We start from the raw sequence: 21,285 nt of genomic DNA on the forward strand, positions 1-21,285 counted from the left end.
TAAAGCTTGCAATGAGAAACCGAGTCTGTAGCGCCATAGTATTAAGTTTAATGAATCGTTCTACCGAAGGAAATTACGATCGGACTTTTTGTTTTTCTAAAAGTTAAGAAATACAAAATACCGCGTAGCGGATTTGCGAAGCTCTAGGCACGACATCCGCTTAACGTTCGACTGTATAAATTTTGGTACTTCCCTGGACAAGTATACTTGTAACTTTTATGTGACAATGAAGTTCTCTCGTGTGTTTTTTATTGGTTTGACATGTTGGTTATTATAAGTTTAAATTCTGTCAATCTAAGAATTGTGACTAGTGTACATTTATATTTTTTATATGCCCTGATGAGAAAGAATCAATTCCTTTGAAACGTCGGCAAAATAAACAGTGTTGAAACTTGCTCGTAGCCATTATTTAATCCTTGATTTTAAATTTAAATTATCAGATATAATATGAAAACTTGATTATACTGAAATTATTATTATTGTTATATCTTGAAAAAATTACAAATATGAAAGTATATTTTTATTATTATAAATCTTATCTATGATAAATATGTTATTACAATAAATTTTCACCGTTTCAAAATGAAAGTTACAAGTGACATGATAAATATATTAAAAAAATTAAAATTTTGTAGAAACTTTGATATACAATCTATATTATTCATGTTTTTTGATCCAGATCCTCTTGCTGCATCTGATAAACCTGAAAAACAAAATTTATTAAAATACTGACCTGATAAGAAAAAATTATTTTGTTCATATTTTTTTTAAATAATTGAATATTGTTTTTATCATTTTATAATAGTTGAAAAATTGTTATGTGTATGATAATTGATGGATGATTTTTTAGAAATTTATTTTTTATAATTATTTAGCTTATTTCTTATAAAAATCATATACATTGGATTACGCAATCATGACTAAAGAAAGTTTACAAAATTTTTTTAAGTACTTTATTGAATAAGGACGCAAATAAATTCCTCTCTAAAGATAAGAGTTACAGACATGACAAAGTACTGCAATGATGAGGCCACTTTAAGATGAACTTCTTATGGTAAAGTTATAGAATTACTAGTAAAAATTGTAACACGGCAAAATTTCGTCATTTAACAACGACGTTCGGCGTGGTCGGGGTAGATTTTCTCAAGGCTGTATGAATGAGAGAAAGTGCATGTTATTAATTGCGTCGTTTATTTTTCCCGAATAAACGGCAAGAGAGGAGCAGTGGCTGCAACGGACAAATAGGACAACGCACGCCACCGACTTGCAAGTGAGAGACGCGAGGAGGCGGCGTTTAAGTCGGCCCCGCGCACCGTAAGACTGCCGATGCAGGTAGCGGAGCCCTTCGTGGGGTCTGCTTACGTGAGTGTCTGATGCAGCAGGACCCGCGTGATAGCAGCTCGCCCACGCGAACGTCAAAAGCAAAAACTACAGCGTCTCGCGTTCGTAGTGACAGATGCCACCCAAGTCAAGAGCCCTGACAACGTGTCATTGGGAGTCGCTACGGGTTCCACGGCCAAGAGCTATCTTGGTTGTCTGCGGGTAAAGGGTTGCCTGTATGTTGTGAGAATTTGAATTTCGCGGCTATTTTCTCCGACAGTGTGTCCGCGGGGATATCTGTACGCATGCGCGACTGCGCGACGCGGCAACAGAGTGGCGGCCGCGAGCCGCGAGCGCTTGAATCGGCACTCGCCTGCCCCGACTGCTCCTGCACAGACGTGTTCCCTATACTTTAGCTTCGCTTTGGTGCTTCAGCTCAATGTCGCTTTCGAGAGGATTTTAAGATCAGCGAGTCGTTTTCTTCTCTCTATCATGTGTTCCGTCCCGAAGAAAGGGCTATCTCTTTTTTTGTAGTCGTTATCTCATAGCGTAGTAAATCAATCGTAGAGTAAAGGATTCAGTAAAAAGCGTAGGATAATACTTAGCGCCGGCACCTGGACGCACGAGGTGTAAGGTAGTCAGACAATCTTTAATAGGTCGTTCTGGCGTTTGCGGAATTCGAGTTCGACGAAGAGTAAGAGTGAGTGTGTAACGAAGAGTTAGATCAAGTGTATTAACTGGTTGTTCCTTGAGACTTGAGGCGCGTGCGAGTCACACGGAGTATCTTTCATGTACGGATATCTATTTGTTATGGTTGCCTATGTTCATGGGCTATCTCAATAATGTTTGCGGATCTCGGAATAGAATTGTAAAAGTTAACTAGAATATAAAGTCCCATCAGGCTATCCACGTGTTTTAATTCTCCCGAACCACCCACTCATCTTACCGTTCTCGGAGCTACAGCTTGTAACGTGGTGATTATTTATTAAGTAAAGCAAACCTACGTTTATATCCTCACAATCGATACGACCGAATTTTCTATACGGGCGCCAGGTCGTATTCTACGCTCGGCTGTGAGACTCCCTACACGGAGAAGATTTGTCACCAAAAGACAGGAATTTGTAAATAATTTGTAGTCAGCACTTATCTCTGAACTTAAGGTTTATTATAAAAACAACGCTACTAATATCTAACTTTGTATGGCGGCTAAAAGTTTGTACATACACTCCCGCACAATACTCTCGTAAGCAGTTTCACGGCCTGAATTTTCCATCTATTACCCGGCTTTAATATCGACTACCCGACAAAGCACAAAATTGCTACCTGGTTCTACTCTGCTTTTTCCTACTTCCTCTCATACTATTACTTTTTATTATCACATCATTTATTAGGTCTATAACAACATCCATTCTGTTTACTTTTATAATTAAGGAGAAACTCGATAGAATTAACAATACATTGTTTAGTTTGACATTGCTTTCACTAAGAAGTATACCCGGTGCTCAACAGCCTCATCGGCCTAAAAAGGTATTAACGCAGGGTTTCTTCCGCGCGCGACAAGAGGCTTGGCTCGGTTATCCCTCCCAGCGTTAGACTTCTCCTCCTTCGCCTCTCCTGCGGTAGCAGCAGGCGGTAAACCCGGCTCACTGAGTGGGTGTGCAGTGCTGAGGCGTGTTAGCGCAGCAGCAGTGTGGCTCTCTCTTTCTCTCTTCTCATCCGGCTCTTAATCTGTACGACAGAATCCTTCTCTCTTTTTCTGTCAGTTGCGATTTCCTATGAAAAGTTAAACACGAGACCACAGCAACACGGAGAGACCGGTTCACTATGAATCATAGTGCTTGATTTTCCGTTCTATTAAAATTACGGTATCAGCATTATTCATCGTGGTCTCAAGCACGCTGATTTTATGTGAACACCTTCACAATGATGAAAAAAAGTCACGCTACGTAGAACATACTCTCAAATAATACGATCACCGCTATGCGTCCACGTCATCACCCTGGGCTCTTATCGTAGTTATAAGCAAAAAATATGGGGGATTTTGTGAAAAATCAGTTAAAACTATAGAAATTGTAACGTGGTAAAATTTCACCATGTGACAATGTTCGGGAGAAGCCAGGGCAGAGTGTCCCAAGGTCGCGTGAATGAGTTTGAGTGTATGTAGCTAATAACGTCTGTTTTTTTTTTTTAGAAAAACGACGCCGGAGTCGTTGAGGAAAGTTGCTCGAGAAAGGATTAAAGTACAACGGCCGTCGCTAGCTCCGTCAGAGGTCAAGGAGGTGCGATAGAAGACGATGGACCAGGTTGGCGCGACAAAACAGAAGCCAACGACTGGACAGGGCGCTCAAGTAACGGCACGCGCATCATGAGACGTTGTGCGCAGATGGCGGAGCCCTGGTGGAGCCTGCCAACGCTAGAGTCCGAAGCAGCTGGATCGTCATTGCAGTATTCCGCAGAGTGGCGGGAACATAAACTTCTGCGTATCACGCTCGAAATTTAACAATTGTACACTCGAATCAAGGGCCCTGGTTCTGTAATTTAGAGTTGCAAAACTCTGAATTATCTACGAGCGTATGGCTGTCTATTGTAAGGAACGCAAGAGTTTGAATTTCCCGAGCATTAGATACAACAATTCACGAGTAGAATCACGCAGCACATACGCCGCCGCCTAACGAACGAGAATGGCGCGCGTAAGCCTGTAGGCAGTGAGCGAGAGCGAGATAGAAGTCCTGCGTGACGGCAGCCAACAGGTTTTGATTTTCTCCCGCCAGGTTTTTCTCGCGGGCTCGCATCTCCACGTTTTGGGTTTTTCTGTATGCAATTCAGACTGACTTGCAAGAGGCTATCTCGTGGCTGTCTTTACTAGGAAAACGAAGAATTATGATAAAGAGATGTTTCTGTTAGCACTAGAAGAAATGCAACTGTCTGGAACGGTGAACAGCAAGGCGAAGCAGGTGACAATAAACATCACCCGAACATATGACGCTGCTATGCCTCGGAGAGTGGTATACAGTAGACCACCACCAGTATACTGGTGGAACAAGGAAATTGCGAGTGCACGTAGCGAGTGCCACTGGACCAGAAGACGAGAACAACGGGCAAGGAAAAAATACTATAAAACTAGTGTAGGCAAGGAAATAGTAGAGAAACCAGGGGCGGATGGCATTCCAAATATTGTATTAAAGCATGCCATTTACGCTCATTCAGAGGTCATTGAAGACTTGTACAATATATGTCTAGAAGAGAAAACATTCCCCACAAACTAGAAGAAACAGCGACTAGTGCTTCTGCCAAAAGAAAAGAAACCACCTCAGGAGTCTTCATCATACAGACTGCTCTGCATGCCGGATACCCCAGTCAAGATCCTTGAACGCATTATCTGCGTCAGAATGGATCATTTTATAGAAGGAAAAGGTGGATAAGCATAACACCAATATGTCTTCAGAAAGAAACGTCAAACCTGGACGCAGTTAGTCTAGTGATTGACACTGCACGAACAGCGATAGAGAGGAAAAGATGGAAGGGAGAAATAAAGAAGTATTGCGCTATAGTTACATTGGACGAAAAAATGCATTCAATTCAATTCAGATGGAGTAAGATACACGAGGCACTCCGGAAGCAGGATGTGGGCTTATATATAAGAAGGATTATGTCCGACTACTTGAAGGCCAGAATCTTATTATATTACACTGAGGACGGTACCAATACCTATAAAGTTACAGGAGGCGTCCCCCAAGGATCAGTATTTGGCCCACAGACTTGAAAAATCATGTACGACGGGGTACTAAAGCTACAATTACCTGAAGGAGCAACAGTCGTGGGATTCGCTGACGACATAGCAGTAGTGGTAGTAGCGAAACATAAAGAAGAGGTGACAGACATAGCTAAAGAGTCAACCCGTATAATACACGAATGGCTAACAGCGAGGGGTCTGGAACTAGCCAGTCACAAAACGGAATTTATTCTCATTTCCAGTAGGAAGAAGATGGAGGAAATCACACTGTCGGTGGATGGACATAAGATCGTTTCCCAACCGACCATCAAATACCTGGGCATCACCATTGATGCAAGACTAAGTTTTAAACAGCATCTGGAAGTAGTCAGTGATAAAGCAGCAAAAGTTGGCGCTGCTTTATCACGATTGATGTTGACTGTAGGAGGGCCAACTCAGAAGCCAAGGTTACTCATAGCCAGTATAACCACATCGATTATGCTATACGAACCCAGAAAGAGATCTAGGATGCCGCAAAAAAGAAGACGATAGCTGAATGGCAAACAAGATGGGGCGCTAGTGGCAAGGGGCGATGGACTCATCGCCTTATACCTAGAATAGAAGACTGGATTGGAAAAAGACGTGGGGAAGTTAACTACTACCTCGCGCAGTTTTTGACCGTCCACGAATGTTTCTAGGCGTACCTGCATCGGTTCAAACTAGACGACCGTTTGAACTGCCTAATATGTTCGGATACAACAGAAGATATTGAGCACGTCTTTTGCAAGTGCTCACGATATCTTCAGGAGCGAGAAGAACTCGAGAGTTATCTTCAGACCAGAGTAACTCCTGAGTTAATTATGACGGCCATGCTGACTTCAGAAGATGGATAGTTTGCAGTAAGCATCTATGCAGCAGACATTCTTAAGAAAGTAGGAAAAGACGAAGAAGACAGAAGAAGACGAAGAGGCTGAGTATTTACGTGTGTGTGTGCGACGTAGTATATGAAGGATGACTATAGTGATTACGACCACATCAACCGGAAGTAAGCAAAAGCCTTTCGCATCCCCCCTCCCCCCCCCCCCCGCAAATTATTGCTTGACGGTGGTACCGCGGGGTTCAGGGGCATAGAAGATGGAGCTAGGCACCGTTAACTACGGTTGATGAAGGCAAAGAGGGCGTTTTATTTTATGGCTGGGTGTTTTTTTACCTGGTCGAAAGGAGGATGGGTTTCCTAATGGAATCTGACACACGGTTGACATTAGGAATGAGGCTGTTTTGACGATTCTATAAACAAGGTTATGCTATGGTCTTCCTAAGATTTTCCCTAATATCTTTTCCTACGAGAGAGAAACAAAAACACACCCACAAGAGGGAGACTGTACCCCCTTATGAGGCTATCTCAGGTGGCGGGCAGAAGAGTGCTTGATGTAGGTATATAGTATATGTACGTACATAGTGCTGCTCGGAGAGGATGGAGAGAAATAAAATATTTTTCGCGGACCAGAAGCCTAACAAAGACCCGTTGAAACCCACCACATTAAACAAGGCTAGATCTTTAGAGTAAGGCTAAGCAGACGCTCGCCAGTTGACGAAGTACGACTTTAATTCGACTGCTGAGGAGGGTGGATGTAAGATAAACTAGTTTCTGACATTTTTAGGCTGCCGGTAAGTACAGGGGCCCGAGGCAGTTTAGCCTACCTACTCTGGCTAGCCTATCAGCCGGAGAAAATCCTGATGACTATAGCTGTGTTAGGTGGCGCCCGGACAGGGCCCGGTCTTCGACAAAAGGGGAGCCTCACAACCCTCCCCTAGATGCTTTTTGAAAACGACTTGCGCTGCAAAACAAGGCTAAAACTCACACCTGCGAGGCTAGGATTTGGAGAGAAAGATGAGTAAAAAGTAGATGGAGAAGGAGAGAAACAAAAATTAATAAAAAAATTAAGACGATACGTACATCTTCAACAAAAAACTAGGGGACTTCGGTTACTTCAAAAAGTGTCAATGAGACTGGGTTTCCCACCCAGAAAATAGACGGCAACATCAGTTTGGAAAACGCTAGCACTGTCGTCATGGATGCGACTACTTCGAGCGCAAGGAAAGAAATACTCGAAGCCTGGAAAAAAATCCAGACGGCAGAGAAGAATAGTAAGAATACTCGGGAAAAGACAGGAGAAATGCTTGACTCGGTGAATACGGTAGTGTTTGTTGCGATGAACATCCATAAGCCTGTCAAAAACGACATAGCAACGATTATAAAGCTGGTCAAACGACAAGAAGATAAACGAGTGCACTAAACAAGAGTAGGGAGAGCCTAATGCTTATTTAAGTGGAAACTCTACCTAGGCTGCAGCTTATTAATAAGAAAGACAAAGCGATGCAGACGGTAGAAACCTCAATCCCGGCAAAGCTGTCGGAAAGAATGACATTATTTAAATCAAGAATGACGCTAAACAAACAAAAGGAAATGTCTCCAAGTGAACTGGAAAGGCAACCAGAGTGTAACAAGAAAAGAACGAAGAAAAATAATAATAAAGCCTTTGGGGCAAGCACATCTAAATCCTCGACGCAGGAGCTAATAGAAAAAGGGGAAATGCCGTGGCAGGAGATAGCCACGAGAAAACCAAAAATGAAAGAAAATGTCATAAAATATGGAAATAAAAGCGATAGAGTAAGGTGTCTAAAAGACTATAAAAGAAAAAAAGCAACCGGAAAAATCTACCCAGACGCGTTAGTCGTACAAGCAGCAGGAGAAAACACATACACTGGCATACTTAGAAAGATGAAAGCAGACAATAAACTGGAGGCGCTTTGAGATAGCGCTAACAAAATACACAAGACGGCGACAGGAAACCTACTACTTGAACTTCGGTGCTTCACAGAAGCAAAGACAAATGAGTTTCAAGATGCGGTCAGAGAGATACTCTAGGATTAGGGCATAAAAAAGGTACTCCAGTATGAGTTGATCTTTAAAATAAAGGACCTTGATATGCTCACTTATGGGCACGATATCTTAGATGCATTGCAAAGGGAGTTTACTACGGAGGTACCTACGGAGAAAAACCTACAAAGATACGCAGACTGCTGTCATCTAGCTGGCAGCCTGGATGGCCCCCAACAAGCAATGTCATGGGGCAACGATCAAGTTAGGTTGAGTAAACTGCAGAATAAGAGAGATAAGACAAGACAGACTACCACTCAGATGATATAAATATGGGCTTTAGACGTATTGCTAAAATGTGTACGAACACGCAAGACCGAAGACAATGCAGCTTTAAATACAGTACATCGGGGCATGCAGCAAGAAGCTGCAACAATAAGCCGGCAACAATAACTTGGCCAAGTTGTATTCTCTGCCGAGCAGGAGATGAAGTAGAATAAAGTGACCATGCTGTGGGTAGTTATGCATACCTAGCCTACGAAGCAACATTAAGAGTAGCAAAAAAAAAAGAATATGAGGATAGCACTCATTTTATCCGTTTTCGACTTTTTACTGAAAAAATAAGTAGTCAAGTCACTTGAAATTTTAATGGGATATAGTTTGGCACGTGACCTATCGACATAATTTTTTTCGTAATGTTTGGTTTCAGAAATATGAATTAAAAAAAAACACATTTTTCATTTTATCTGCAGAACAAAGCGGTCGATCCCGAGGATCAAACAAGGAAAAGCTGTTAACTTTATTCTCTTTGAAATGCATTTTAGCTTAATTGTTTGCAAAAATGAGATGATTACAAAAAACGCAAAATAGTGTTTATCAAAAATCAAAAAATAATTGAGAAAATAAAAAATAACTGTTTTTCCCGAATTCTGAATAAAAAATAGATATGCGTGTCAAAATTTTATTGCGTGTCAAAGTACTTCCAGAAATATTACGGTATACACACACACCTCCACACATACATACACACACACACACACATCTCTATACAGACATTTTCTGAAAACACTTGATTTGAACTTCTGACACATCAAAAAGTATTTTCTAGAAGTTTTGACGTAACTTAGAATTTCACTATTACAAAGCTTCCTCTAGGAGGAAGCAAAAACAACGTCTCATGTAGCTACCAAAAGGAGATAAGCCACTCGGAGAAGCTGCATCGTACAGACCACTATGTATGCTAGACACTTTGGGCAAGATTCTTTAACGCATAATCTGTGCAAGGATGGACCAGCCCATAGAAAAATCAAGTGGACTAGCCTATCACCAATATGGCTTTAGAAAGAAGAGCTCTTCCCTAGATGCCGTCAGCTTAGTGATCGGAACTGCACAATCAACGATAAAAAGAAAAAGATGGAAATGAGGATTCAAGAAGTACTGTGCTATCATTATACTGTACGTCAAAAATGCGTTTAACTCGGCTAACTAGAGTATGATACAAAAGGCGCTACAAAAAAGAAAGTACCTGTGCATATAGGAAGAATTATGTCAGACTACCTGAAGAACAGAATCCTACTATACGATACGAAACATGGCATAGAAACCTAAAAAGTCACCGAAGGCGTCCCACAAGTGTCAGTAAATAACACACAAATGTGTAAAATTATGTACGATGGAGTTTTAAGCTTAACACTACCCAAAGGGGCAATAGTTATAGGATTTGCAGATAACATTGCAGTGGTGGTAGTAGCAAAGAAAAAGGATGAAGGAAGATGCAAAATTAACCTTCAAAGAGTATCTGGTAATGGCGGTGCACCATCTGTAGATCGTGATATTTGTATATATCCAACATTAGGCAAACCACAAAAAATATTCTCAGTAAGCATCTTAATATGATTTATCCTCTTATTCCACACTCGACCAAAATGGCTACTTTTTGTGCCTAAAATGCGTAACAAAAGAAGCATAATTCCATTTATGTAAAAAAGATTTCTCAATTTCGAAAATTTAAAAAATTTTCGACCCCGCTTTTAATGCTCGAATAGTGGCCTTTTCGTCGAAAATGGAATTAAATACTATATGCAACACGGGACAAAAATAAATTTTCTCTCAGCTAATTACTACCCTCGTAAAAACATTTTTCTTCCAGGTCATTACTACAGGTAAGGTCAAAGAAATACGGATAATAAAAATTATACATTATATTAAGCATGAATATTTTTTCTCCGGTTCTCTGGTTCTCCGGTCCTTCTAGGTCACACTATCTATATTTCTTAATTTTATTAGTATTAGAGTGACCTCTTTGTAATTCGCATCTCATTTGAACCTTTTTTACAGTGCGTATATTTATATAAATATATATTCAAATAACTTATACAATGTAGATATACAAAGTTTATAACATCTTGAATGATTCAATTAAAAAAATGCATTACTTTTTTTGTCTAATCAATCTGCCTGGTATTTAACACTATTGTATTTTCTTTTCTTAAAACATTAATTTTAAATTCATGCTAATGTTTAATTAAATTGAAAAATATAGATTAAAAAAAATGTAATTAAATGATTCATTTTACAATCGTTAAAATATATCTGTTTCCTTGCAGAATCTTATAACACAAAATTTACAATATTATCAACTTTTATACAATTGAAAATTCAATTCTTATGAAATTTATTTTAAATGCACTTATTTACAATGTACATGATGAAATAAATCTCATTAAAAAAATTCCATATTATTCCGTGTTCGATAAAAAACAAAAAAAAAATGTAATGGAAAAATAAAGTTGTTTAAATCTATAATAAGTATAACGTAATTTGTAAATCCGAAAAAAATATCGCGGGCCGGATCCAGGCCGAGGCATCCCACACCCCTCATCAGACTGCGTCTGAGTGGGAGCACGGAGCCAAGGCTTCTTGCACAACTCATTCGAGACACAATAAATCTGATTTGTGTTAAAGATATAATTACTTCGTGTAAATTATTTCTCGCCTCCCCCCCCCCTCTTCCTCCATAAACACGTTTCAACGCCTTTAGACAAGGCTTCTGAGCGCTCTCGTCACTCACCGAGCAATCGACCAGGAAGAGCTGCTGAAGAACGTTGGCCAGACGACGTCCCTACCGAGACGACTCCTCTCCAGGAAGCAACTGCCAGGACGACCTAACGATCAGCCCAACATCACTCTCCGGAGCAGCAGACACAGCATCGCCTCCTCTAGCGGACTCTTCGGGTTCACCATCATCGTCTACGAGAAGAACGACGAATCGCTCTCTTCTCGCTCTACACCGAGAGCTCTCCGCTCCACACCGAGCGCTCTCCGCTCCACACCGAGTGCTCTCCGCTCCACGCCGAGTGCTCTTCATTTTACACGGGATACCTTGGCTCTGCTCACGAAGCACTTTTTCCGAAGGTCCTTCGGGGTCTTCTTCCCTCACCCCTTCATCATAACTGGGTGGTGTAGCCTTCACCGGGTTGGGCGGCCCTCTCTTGTCGAGACTCACTCCAAGAGTCGACTTAGAGAGGTCCTCTTGCCTGCCTGCCCTGCCTGCTTCACCCATCCGCTCTGCCCACCTGGAGGTAGGCCTATCACACCTGCTCTGCTCCGCAGAGAGCAAGCACAAGCCACTGTGCTGGTCCCGCTAGTGCCACGACGGACATGCGCTCCACCTCTCTGCCCGACGACACCGCCCCCTGGACAGCGGCGTACACCAACCCCGAGCACAATCTCACGTGCACGACTCCCTTTCCCTGCCTTGAGCAGGAAGGATTAAGCGGGTCTCAGTTCGGCGCTCTGCCGATCTCACTCCGGCTCCCAGCACCAACTCCACCCCCAACAGGCCCGCTAATATCACTCTAGACGAAATCGTTTACAATACATACAAAGAAGCGTATGTGACAAGAAGTATTATTGGTAATAATAGAGAATGGGATGAATGTTTGTCCGATACTGCTTTATATAAATTTCAAAAATTTATTTGTAAATTATAAGCAAATATCTTAATCTTATTAAAATCCACTTAATGCGGCAGAATTATATAATAAATATGCAATTAATTTTACGGGTCCAAAATTTGAAAAAGTTCAAGAAAAAGGCATTAAAAATAAGAAAAATGTTTTTTCATTTATGGTACGAAATTAAATAATTTCAACATTTACAAAATATGATATTAAATGTCTGCAAAAAAAAACACGATTATATATCATAAATTTATGTTGATAATAAATTTATTGAAACTGATATTGACAATGTATCCATAAAACATTAATTAATTCTTTAACTGTTGATCGGAAATAAATAAATGAATCGATCATAAAAGACACAATTAACAACATAGATAATAAATTATGTTTGGTTCACGTACGGTCCTGGTAGTAGTTGTAAAAGTTAATTATGCAATGTTATTATTAAATACTTAATAATATTAAATTAGAGCGATTCACCTCACTCCTAACGTCGCTCGTCAAAAATATATATTGCAATAGTTGTAAAATTCAAGTTTTGTTAAGATCTTTTTTCCTAATGTCAATTCCTAATAATAAAATATTAAAAATAGTTAAATAGGTAATAGTAAAAATTTTAGATGATAAAGATTTGAATTACGAAAATTACGCATTGATTTATAATACAAGCTAAAATTTTAAAATTATTAAAAAAACTATAACAGTTAGAAAAATTAATTTTAAATTCTAAATTTAGAATAAAATTTTTTTTGAATTTTAATTTTTCTAAATTTTTGACGCCAAGTTAAAACGATTATTCAATCACTGAATATAATGAAAATAAAGACGCTAAAATTTTAGTAAACGAATCGAAAAATATGATGTATCATTATAATGGAGTTAGCAAGTTATCTATGCATGTAGTTATTTATCACTGGCGAGAATATTGACGTGATTTTGTTATGTATTAAAATTTTATAGCTTTTTATGTAAATACGTCACTGTCAATGTGACATTTTTTGAAAAAGAGGTAAAAAAATGTATGTTGCAAATCACTTAAGCCAATTAATTAGTGCAAAAATACCTGATGAAAATAAAAATAGAAATAAATTATTTGCTGTTGTACGACAATTTATGATACATTTATTATGCTGTAGATGGACTTATTTTAGGAATTAGAAATAATTATAATTATAATTGATTTTTGTTATGTAATCTACTTAATTTTCAGAGATTATCTAATATTCGAGCTATTGATAGACACAAAGAATATATTCAAATACTTTTTTCTGGTTCAAGTACAACCAAACACTGGATTTGTTTGTAGTACAAAGACAATGTAATACGAATTTCTGATAGTATTAACAAAAAATTTATAGATGATGAACATAACATTTTTATTGACCGGCTGTTTCCGAATAAAGATAATTTACGCATATCTTTTGAACAAGTACAGTATCAGACTATTATCAAATTATTATGATTGCGATGTTTTTACTACAGCATTCGCAGTCGCTATTGTATTTAATATTTTCCCAGCAATGTTCAATTTAATATTCGTCAAATTCGAGAACATTTGATCTAAATGTATGATACTTTATCATTTTTTCCAATATCAAAAGATTATAAAAATAAATTTTTTTTTGTAATACTTGCCGAAATTTCAATTATATTTTGATAAAATTGAGGAACTTGAGGTATTATATATAGCAATTATTAATTAACTTTTTAAAGCCAACACGAAGAAAAAGTAACTGCTAAAAATCAATCAAAAAATAATATAGATAATAAAATAATAATTTAAGCTGATAAAATAACTAATAATTGTAGTCATCATTTTGAAAAAGTCATACCGACAGATGTGGATAACATAAATATTGTATATTTTGTGACGGGGTTTTCGGAAACTAATTTGCACAAAAGTAAAGCGACGAGAAGGATTCGACCCCATGTCCCCGAGATCTCAAGGCGCGTGGTCTAACCATTGCCAACTTCACGGTCCTAACACTTCTTGCGGTTAACTTAACGGTCCTAACACATTTCGGGCTGAAGAAGAAAAACGTAATTTCAGCATTTGTGGATTATACACTCACATATTATGAAAATAAGCAGCCTTTTCACAAATATTTTTGTTGGTAATTATAGTTAAGTTCAGAAAACATTTTAATAAGCCAAAAAACCTTACCAACAGTAATGATAAGTATTTTTTTTTTGTATAATGAAAAATCCTAACACCAATATAGAAGTTAATAGTGTCCCGGGTGCCGCAGCTTCGTCTGCTTTTCAAAATCGCCTTCGTGGCGCTACCGCGCCACTTGATAAACATATATATTTAGATATACATATTTAGATATTATAATAAACATAAATAATACATTATTCAAAGTATATTATTTATTGTAATGTTTGTTTAGAACATCTATTCAATTATAAATTATGGTTTATCTAAAGAAATTTATATTGTTTGATATTAATTTATCTATCCTTACTATTTAGAATTAATAGGCGGTGCATACTCGCGTTCCGGAGCAGTAACAGTAACTAGCTTGCCAGGGTAGCTGATGACTAGGTTCAGGTTGTTTTCGGTGTCTTAGTATAAAAATCATTCAAGTACGGTTTCTAGGTGTACAGGGTGACCGATGACGAGGTCTAGGTGGCGCGCTCCGTGGTTTTTTGTGTCTAGGTGTAGAAATAATTCAAAGATGGTGGATATCAGAACAATCAGTGATTTCATGTTAGTGATAAAAATGTTACAAAAAAGCTGTGGTCGAGAGGTGTTAAAGGTGCTTATATTTTATTTCTGCGAGGTTAAATATAAAATACTCAAAACAATTTACTAAAAAGGATTGAAACCTCTAAAAAAATTAACATTTGAAAAAGTAAAAGGTTAGGCGAGTTTGATATATCCCGCAACGAAATTACAGATAGAAAAGAAGTGAGATTAATCAAACAAAGTCAAGTTTATTATATTTAATCGTAATGAAGCATGTAACAAGTCTCAAGATAATTACTACATAACTTGCTATGCCCGTTTCATTTTGTTTATTGGTAAACATTTTCTTTTTATGTAAAAGTTAATTTTTTTATTATAATATCTAAACTAGCGATAATCACCTCGCTCACTAACGCTGGCTCGGTTGTATTTCAATGGAACTTTTTTTTGTAGAACATGTAGATTGTAAATAAGTACATTTAAAATAAATTTTTTAGGATTTGAATTTTCAATTATATAATTAATCTATATTTTTAAATTTAATAAAACAATAGCATAAATTTAAAATTAATGTTTTAAGAAAAGAAAATTAAATTAAGCGGAGAGGTCGGGAAAACATGAAAATATTTCAAAAAATTATTTAAATATTTTTCTAATTTACTTTTCCTTTGGAAGGATGATATCCGTGATTGTTTAACTATTTCGGACTGAGCATTATCTAACAAGTCACTTTAGACGCCACCGATTTCCATATTTCCCCGATGTTTGTATATGCAGTCTACGCATGCGCAACTTTGTATATAAATAGCCAGGACAGTGCTTTTATAGCTCAGTCTGTTTTTGATCTTTAAAGCGAAAAGGTCGGTAAAACATGAAAATATTTTAAAAGTACAATTTCGATATTTTTCTAATTTACTTTTTTTTTTCGAAGGATGATATTCGTGATTGTTCAAATATAGCGAACTGAGCATTAACAAACAAGTCAGTTTAGACCTTAAAGCTGTGCAGTTTATGCTTTGTACTGTCAAGTTAAGTTTAGATGTATACTTGTAATACCCCGTACAGGCTCCGCATAATAATTATAAATTATATTTAAAACTAATTTTCGTGGAACAAAATGTTAGATTATACAATTACAATTAGGCTCCCCTACTCCAAATACAAAGCTACGCGCCATAGCTGACAGTTGAGCTCAAAGCAGGAGTACAACAACAGCGCCACAAGCCAGCCAGTGGCATTTTGCGCGTTTGTAAGATCAGCACAACGTTGTGACAAATAACGTCTTGTGAATTTTGTTGGATCGTTTCAGTTTGTCGAATTTTGTTGTTCGAGTCAACATTAAGCGTGGCCGTGCTGGCCATTGTTAACGGTGGAAACGCGTCATTATCCCTGAAAAGGTCGGCACGTGTCTCTACGCCGTCTTCACTATTGCTTAAGATCGAGGAGTTTGTGTCGAGAGGTTGCGATAAACCGGGAAACTGTCGCGTTCCACGCGTTGAACTTCGAGTAGTAATGTTTGACCCTCGGCCTCTCTTGGGAATAGTTCCAGTACCCTTCTTGTTTTTATCCAACTCCTTTTCCTTTTAGAACACAGTAGATAACGAGATATACGTTGTGTTGAAAGCGAGCGAGAATAAATGTGTCGGACAAAACCAAGCTAACCGCTTGAGCGAGGTCACTGCCAGTGACTATAGGAATGTGTATGACAACTGCGATGTACTACCTACTAAAGGTGCCCGCAGACGAATAACTTATAATGTGTATACGATTAAGCACAATATTACGAGCACGATTCTCTAATGAAGAAGATTTGACCTTGATTTTACCCTGACCTTCTATTCGGTCAGTTTTTAATGACCTTACCATGCGAGTTTATTCAATAGTTTGCCTTAGCACTAAAATAATATTGACGAAAAGTAACAGCAAGCTAGAATTTACTGTAAGAGTGTCTTTTTATAAAATAAATAAATACACAATAATGGTCCATAAGGTACTGAGCGGTCGTAGCAGGATTAGGTAGAATACAATACACAAGATATTTATGTTTATTATAAATGTGTGGCATGAAGCCTTTAATCGTTTATTATTATTCTCACGCAAGTAAGAGAATCAGTATCGAAACCAAAGCAATACAAATCAATATGTCAATATCAGCAATATACTCGACGATACAGCAGAAGTAATAACCGTAGTTGTATTTATTATTTACGTCTAAATAAGAGAAAATATGTCAAGCGGCAACTTTATTGTAGCACAGGAAAACTATTTGATTGTTGATTGAAGCTAAGTTGAATTATGTGTCTAAGTGGATAGCTATAACAATTATTAATATATGAAATGAGGTTAAATGTACGATAAACAGTAGTACGATAACATGCATGAGAGAAGAACAATAATTATGTTATGTTGATTTGCGATTGAACGAATTTAACAGGATTGATGGATTGCGCGTGAAATTTGAATATTATACTTCAAATATGAATTTTAAGAATTAAAAAATTGGCTTGTTTGACCTTGCCTATGACACAGGCAGGAGCCTGACTTTCAAACAGGTCTTCTAGACCAAACAAGCTAACGTCTATTGTAACTAGGAAACGAAAATATTGTAATATGAAACGGTGTTATAAATATATAATTTAATTACGTGAATGCTATAGGAAATTTGTTAAACATAGATTGAAAAAAAGATGAATGAATGCGTTGATCTCGTGGTTATTACTCTGTGATACGCACGAGGTATATGCCGTAGTTAGTAAGAAAACTAGATTACGTTTGCGTTCATGGCAAAACCGACTGGGGGTCGACGTAGTCGTCCCAGCCGGACAGCGCACGGCTGTCTTTTTTCAAGCCGTCGAAGGCAGAATTAGTATGTTAATATTAAGTGCAGAGTTTTATCAAGGACTGGATGAAAACTCCCCGGATAAGTTCGTATTGAATATCCCCGGATGCACACTATTAGTAAAAATTTAATTGAAATAAATTGTACAACGTAAAATGTCCTGCAGGGCTGCTAGCGGTTCTGCAAGCATACATGGACAATGGCTTCCTCTGGATTACTCGCACACGTGGCGTCTTCGCATTAGAATTGTGTAGAGTGATGCTGCTGCTTAGAGGAATGGAGTCGAACTGCGCGCGCTGGAGCACTCGTACCGCTAGCGAGCTTGAGAGACGCGATGCTAGAGAGAGACCACATGATACGCGCGAACGCATTTACATTTACACGCGTACTCAGCACGTCGCTGTGGGGACGCGCGCGCTACTAGAGAGAGAGTGCGAGCCTTCAGTGCCGTAGCATGCGAGTTGGCGTCTGCGGTAGTAGATAAGGTGTCTAGCCAGCTGCTCGGGCTCCCCACTCTGCAGGCATGGTCCTACTTGACCGTTGGAACTATTCCAGAGGCTCCTCACGGTTTATAAATTTGTCGAGTCAAAACTGATAACCCAACTAACGCGTATCAGTCGAGAACTTAAAATAATTTCAAATCACTTGTATACTTAGAAAAATCGTGATCCAAAGCCAATAACGCAAAAGTTAAGCGTATTGCCTTACAAATATATTGTATAATCAAAGCGAACATACAAAAATTTCTGTTATAAAGAATATTAGCAATTAGGCAATATTCTATCTAAAAAGAATATTGATTGAATATATTTTGTTATTGAAAAGAAATAACATACTATTATTATTGAAATGACTTTCCACTACCTGGTATCCCGGACCTCTCTTATATTATAAAAATACATCAATATAAAATCAAATTTTCATTTGTGATCTGCTGTCAAAATTCAGACACAGATCAGTAAATGATCATTGCTCTTCTCAAAATTAAAATCTCATATGCTACGGACCGAGAAGAGTCGTGATAGTTTCATACCGTTTTACATTTGAACTTTTTGTGCTACAAACTTTTTGTTACTTTGTCGACTTTATGGGTTTCAGTGGAGGGGCGCGGTTCGCTTCGGCGATCGGTGAGACGAATCTTAAATTGTTACCCTGAAGTCGATGTTGTTAGATGAGTAAACGCACTGTAAAAGAGGTTCAAATGAGATGCGAATTATAAATAGGTCACTCTAATTCTAATAAATTAAGAAATATAGATAGTGTGACCCTGAAAGACGGGAGAACTGGAGAACCGGAGAACCGGAGAAAAAGTGTTTATGTTTAATATAATGTATAATATATGATGTGAATTTTCAATATTTCAACATTTTCATTAGTTGTCTTATTGATAAATCTCAAATGAGATCTCTACTATTAGGTATATTGCTCTATTAGGTTTATTTCTAAAATACTCTTATAAAGTTTTTTATAATAGAAAATAACAAAAAAATTTCGATTTTAAAATATAAGACATACAAATTTTAGGTTAGAATATCATAATGATTTCACAACCAATAAAGTATCTTTTGATTATTGGTAACTAAATTTTATCTGTTTATAGAATTTCAAAATGTCTCACTTCAGATTTTTTAACAAGGATTGTTAAAATAGTTAACTTGCTTCGCTTGGCCGACAAACCTCTCACTCGTGTAGAATCAACTTTTTGCATGTGTATCAAACGTTATTTTTCGATACAGGATGCAGAAAATGTGCTCGAACGCACGCGGAGCGTTGAAAAGAGTTTGAAAACATTTTGTAAGATTTAAAATTCATTTCCATTGTAACGAGAAACAACGTCCCTCGCTACGCCGCGGCGCGCCGGTAATCGAGGCAGGATAGAGAGTGACGTAATAGGGCGGCGTTGGCTCAAGCGGTAGCACGCGCGCCTAGAGATCTCGGGAGCGCCGGATCAATTCTCGGTCCCGGCGTCTCCTTTTGTGATTTTCTCCTCTTACGTCAAGTCTCACCCCGTTACATGGCGCCCAACTGAATTTCCCACAGGCGTGGATAAGGAAGGTTTCCACGGTTCTCCAGGAGTTCCACGAAGGCGGAGGAGACGAGGAAGAAATCCCTACCTACAAAACTGACTCTCCCAGGTGGGAAGAGGGATCGAGCAGAACAGCTGCAGCGGCGGCAGCCTAGGGCACTGCGAATTACAACATGCGGTCAAGAAGACGAGTACGAAAGGTGCGGAGATGTACGAGGTTGGAGACATCGTCGAAGAGCTAGTCGGCGAAGAAGAGTTCCTGCATTTACCGGCGATCCTGCGATGGATTGGTAGAGTCGAAATCGGGACGATAATCCGACTCTAGCGGGGGGGGGGGGGGGGGGTTGTAACGAGAAACAACGTCTCTCGCCACGCCGATAATCGAGGCAGGATAGAGAGTGACGAAATAGGGCGGCGTTGGCTCAAGCGGTAGCATGCGCGCCTAGAGTTCTCGGGAGCGCCGGATCGATTCTCGGTCCCGGCGTCTTCTTTTGTGATTTTCTCCTCTTACGTCAAGTCTCACCCCGTTACACCATTTTTTTCTATAATTTTAAATCTGGTCCTGTGTATTAGTAGCCATATATACTTTTATAGAATTTCGACTGTATTGATTATATTTATTTATACTTGGCGGTAATTAATTCTCGTGGGAAGTTTTTGAAATCGTGTTCTTGATAGGTTAGAATTTATCAATCCGGCAATCTGATTGGAGCATTTTAAAAACGTTCCATAAGAATTAACTATCACCGGGTGTATATCTGATATATAATAGTATATTTAATTATAACACGTCAAATAATTAAATATCATTACAATTTATAAATCGCGGGTGGCAAAAATTAAGGTTTGAAAGGCAAAAATTACGAATTGAATAATAACGAAAGGTAAAATTTTAAGTCCCAGAATATTGGAAAGGTACAATTTTGAAAACCTAAATTTTGAAATTCCTAAAAATATCGCTTCTGCAATATTTTAACTACAAATCACCTTTCGCAATATTTCAATTCAACGTTTTTGGTTTATAAATTTTTTTATTTTAAAATCTCAGTTTATAAATTTTGGATTTCTAATCTTCACCCTTTATAATTTTTATTTTTCAAAATTTTTACCCTAACCCCGACTTCCGTTCTACTTTTAGTTAGGTTAGGTTTACTTCAACCCCTAAGGAGGGCTAATTTTGGGAATGAAGTGGACTTATAGCCAGAGACTACCAAACACATTTTAATATAATAGAGAACGGTCAACGTCCGGTTTAACCCTACTGCCTAAAAAAAAGGGGTAGCTTTGGAAATAAAGTGAACTTATAGGCGGAAACTACCAGACACATTTTAATATAATAGAGGTCATTTATTCTAGTTTATTTTCAGTCACTTCCGGGTCTTATTGTATTTTTTCCAATTACTTCCGGTTCACTTCCAGATCACGTTCGGTTAATTTTCGGTCTACTTCCAGTCGACTTCTGGTCTACTTTTGGTCAACTTTCAGTTTACCCCAACCCTTAAGGAGGGGTAGTTATAGGGATGAAGTGAACTTATATTCGGAGACTACCAGAATCATTTTAATATAATAGAGGATATAACTTTTTTAACAATATCATTTGACTGCTATTTCTGCAAATTTGTTAACTAATGGTAAAACCGTTTAAAGTACTTTTAAATTACCATTAAACATTAATTGTTACGTCCGAACGTCGGCGCACAATGTAAAATTCTCCGTTTTGAGTCAGCTTCCGCTGAACTCGGGATGGAGTCGCTCCGTAATTTATTTCAATAACTCGCGTGAATTTATAAAGATTCCAAACCTTCCCAAACTAATGAACAGGTCACGTTGAACTGTAGGTCAAAAGACCT

The 21,285-nt window shown here is 38.2% G+C and overlaps 1 protein-coding gene across 1 annotated transcript in view; it reads right to left on the bottom strand.

Moving 5' to 3' along the window:
* Window positions 1-498: 498 nt before the first annotated feature.
* LOC116416734 overlaps window positions 499-21,285 on the bottom strand; it is a 185,108-nt gene continuing 164,321 nt past the window's right edge. The window contains exon 5 of the mRNA XM_031925996.1: window positions 499-703. Coding sequence (XP_031781856.1) covers window positions 570-703 — 134 coding nt within the window. The 3' untranslated portion in view covers window positions 499-569. The remainder of the gene's footprint in view (window positions 704-21,285) is intronic.

Source organism: Nasonia vitripennis, assembly GCF_009193385.2.
Source record: "Nasonia vitripennis strain AsymCx chromosome 3 unlocalized genomic scaffold, Nvit_psr_1.1 chr3_random0007, whole genome shotgun sequence".
NCBI lineage: Eukaryota > Metazoa > Arthropoda > Insecta > Hymenoptera > Pteromalidae > Nasonia > Nasonia vitripennis.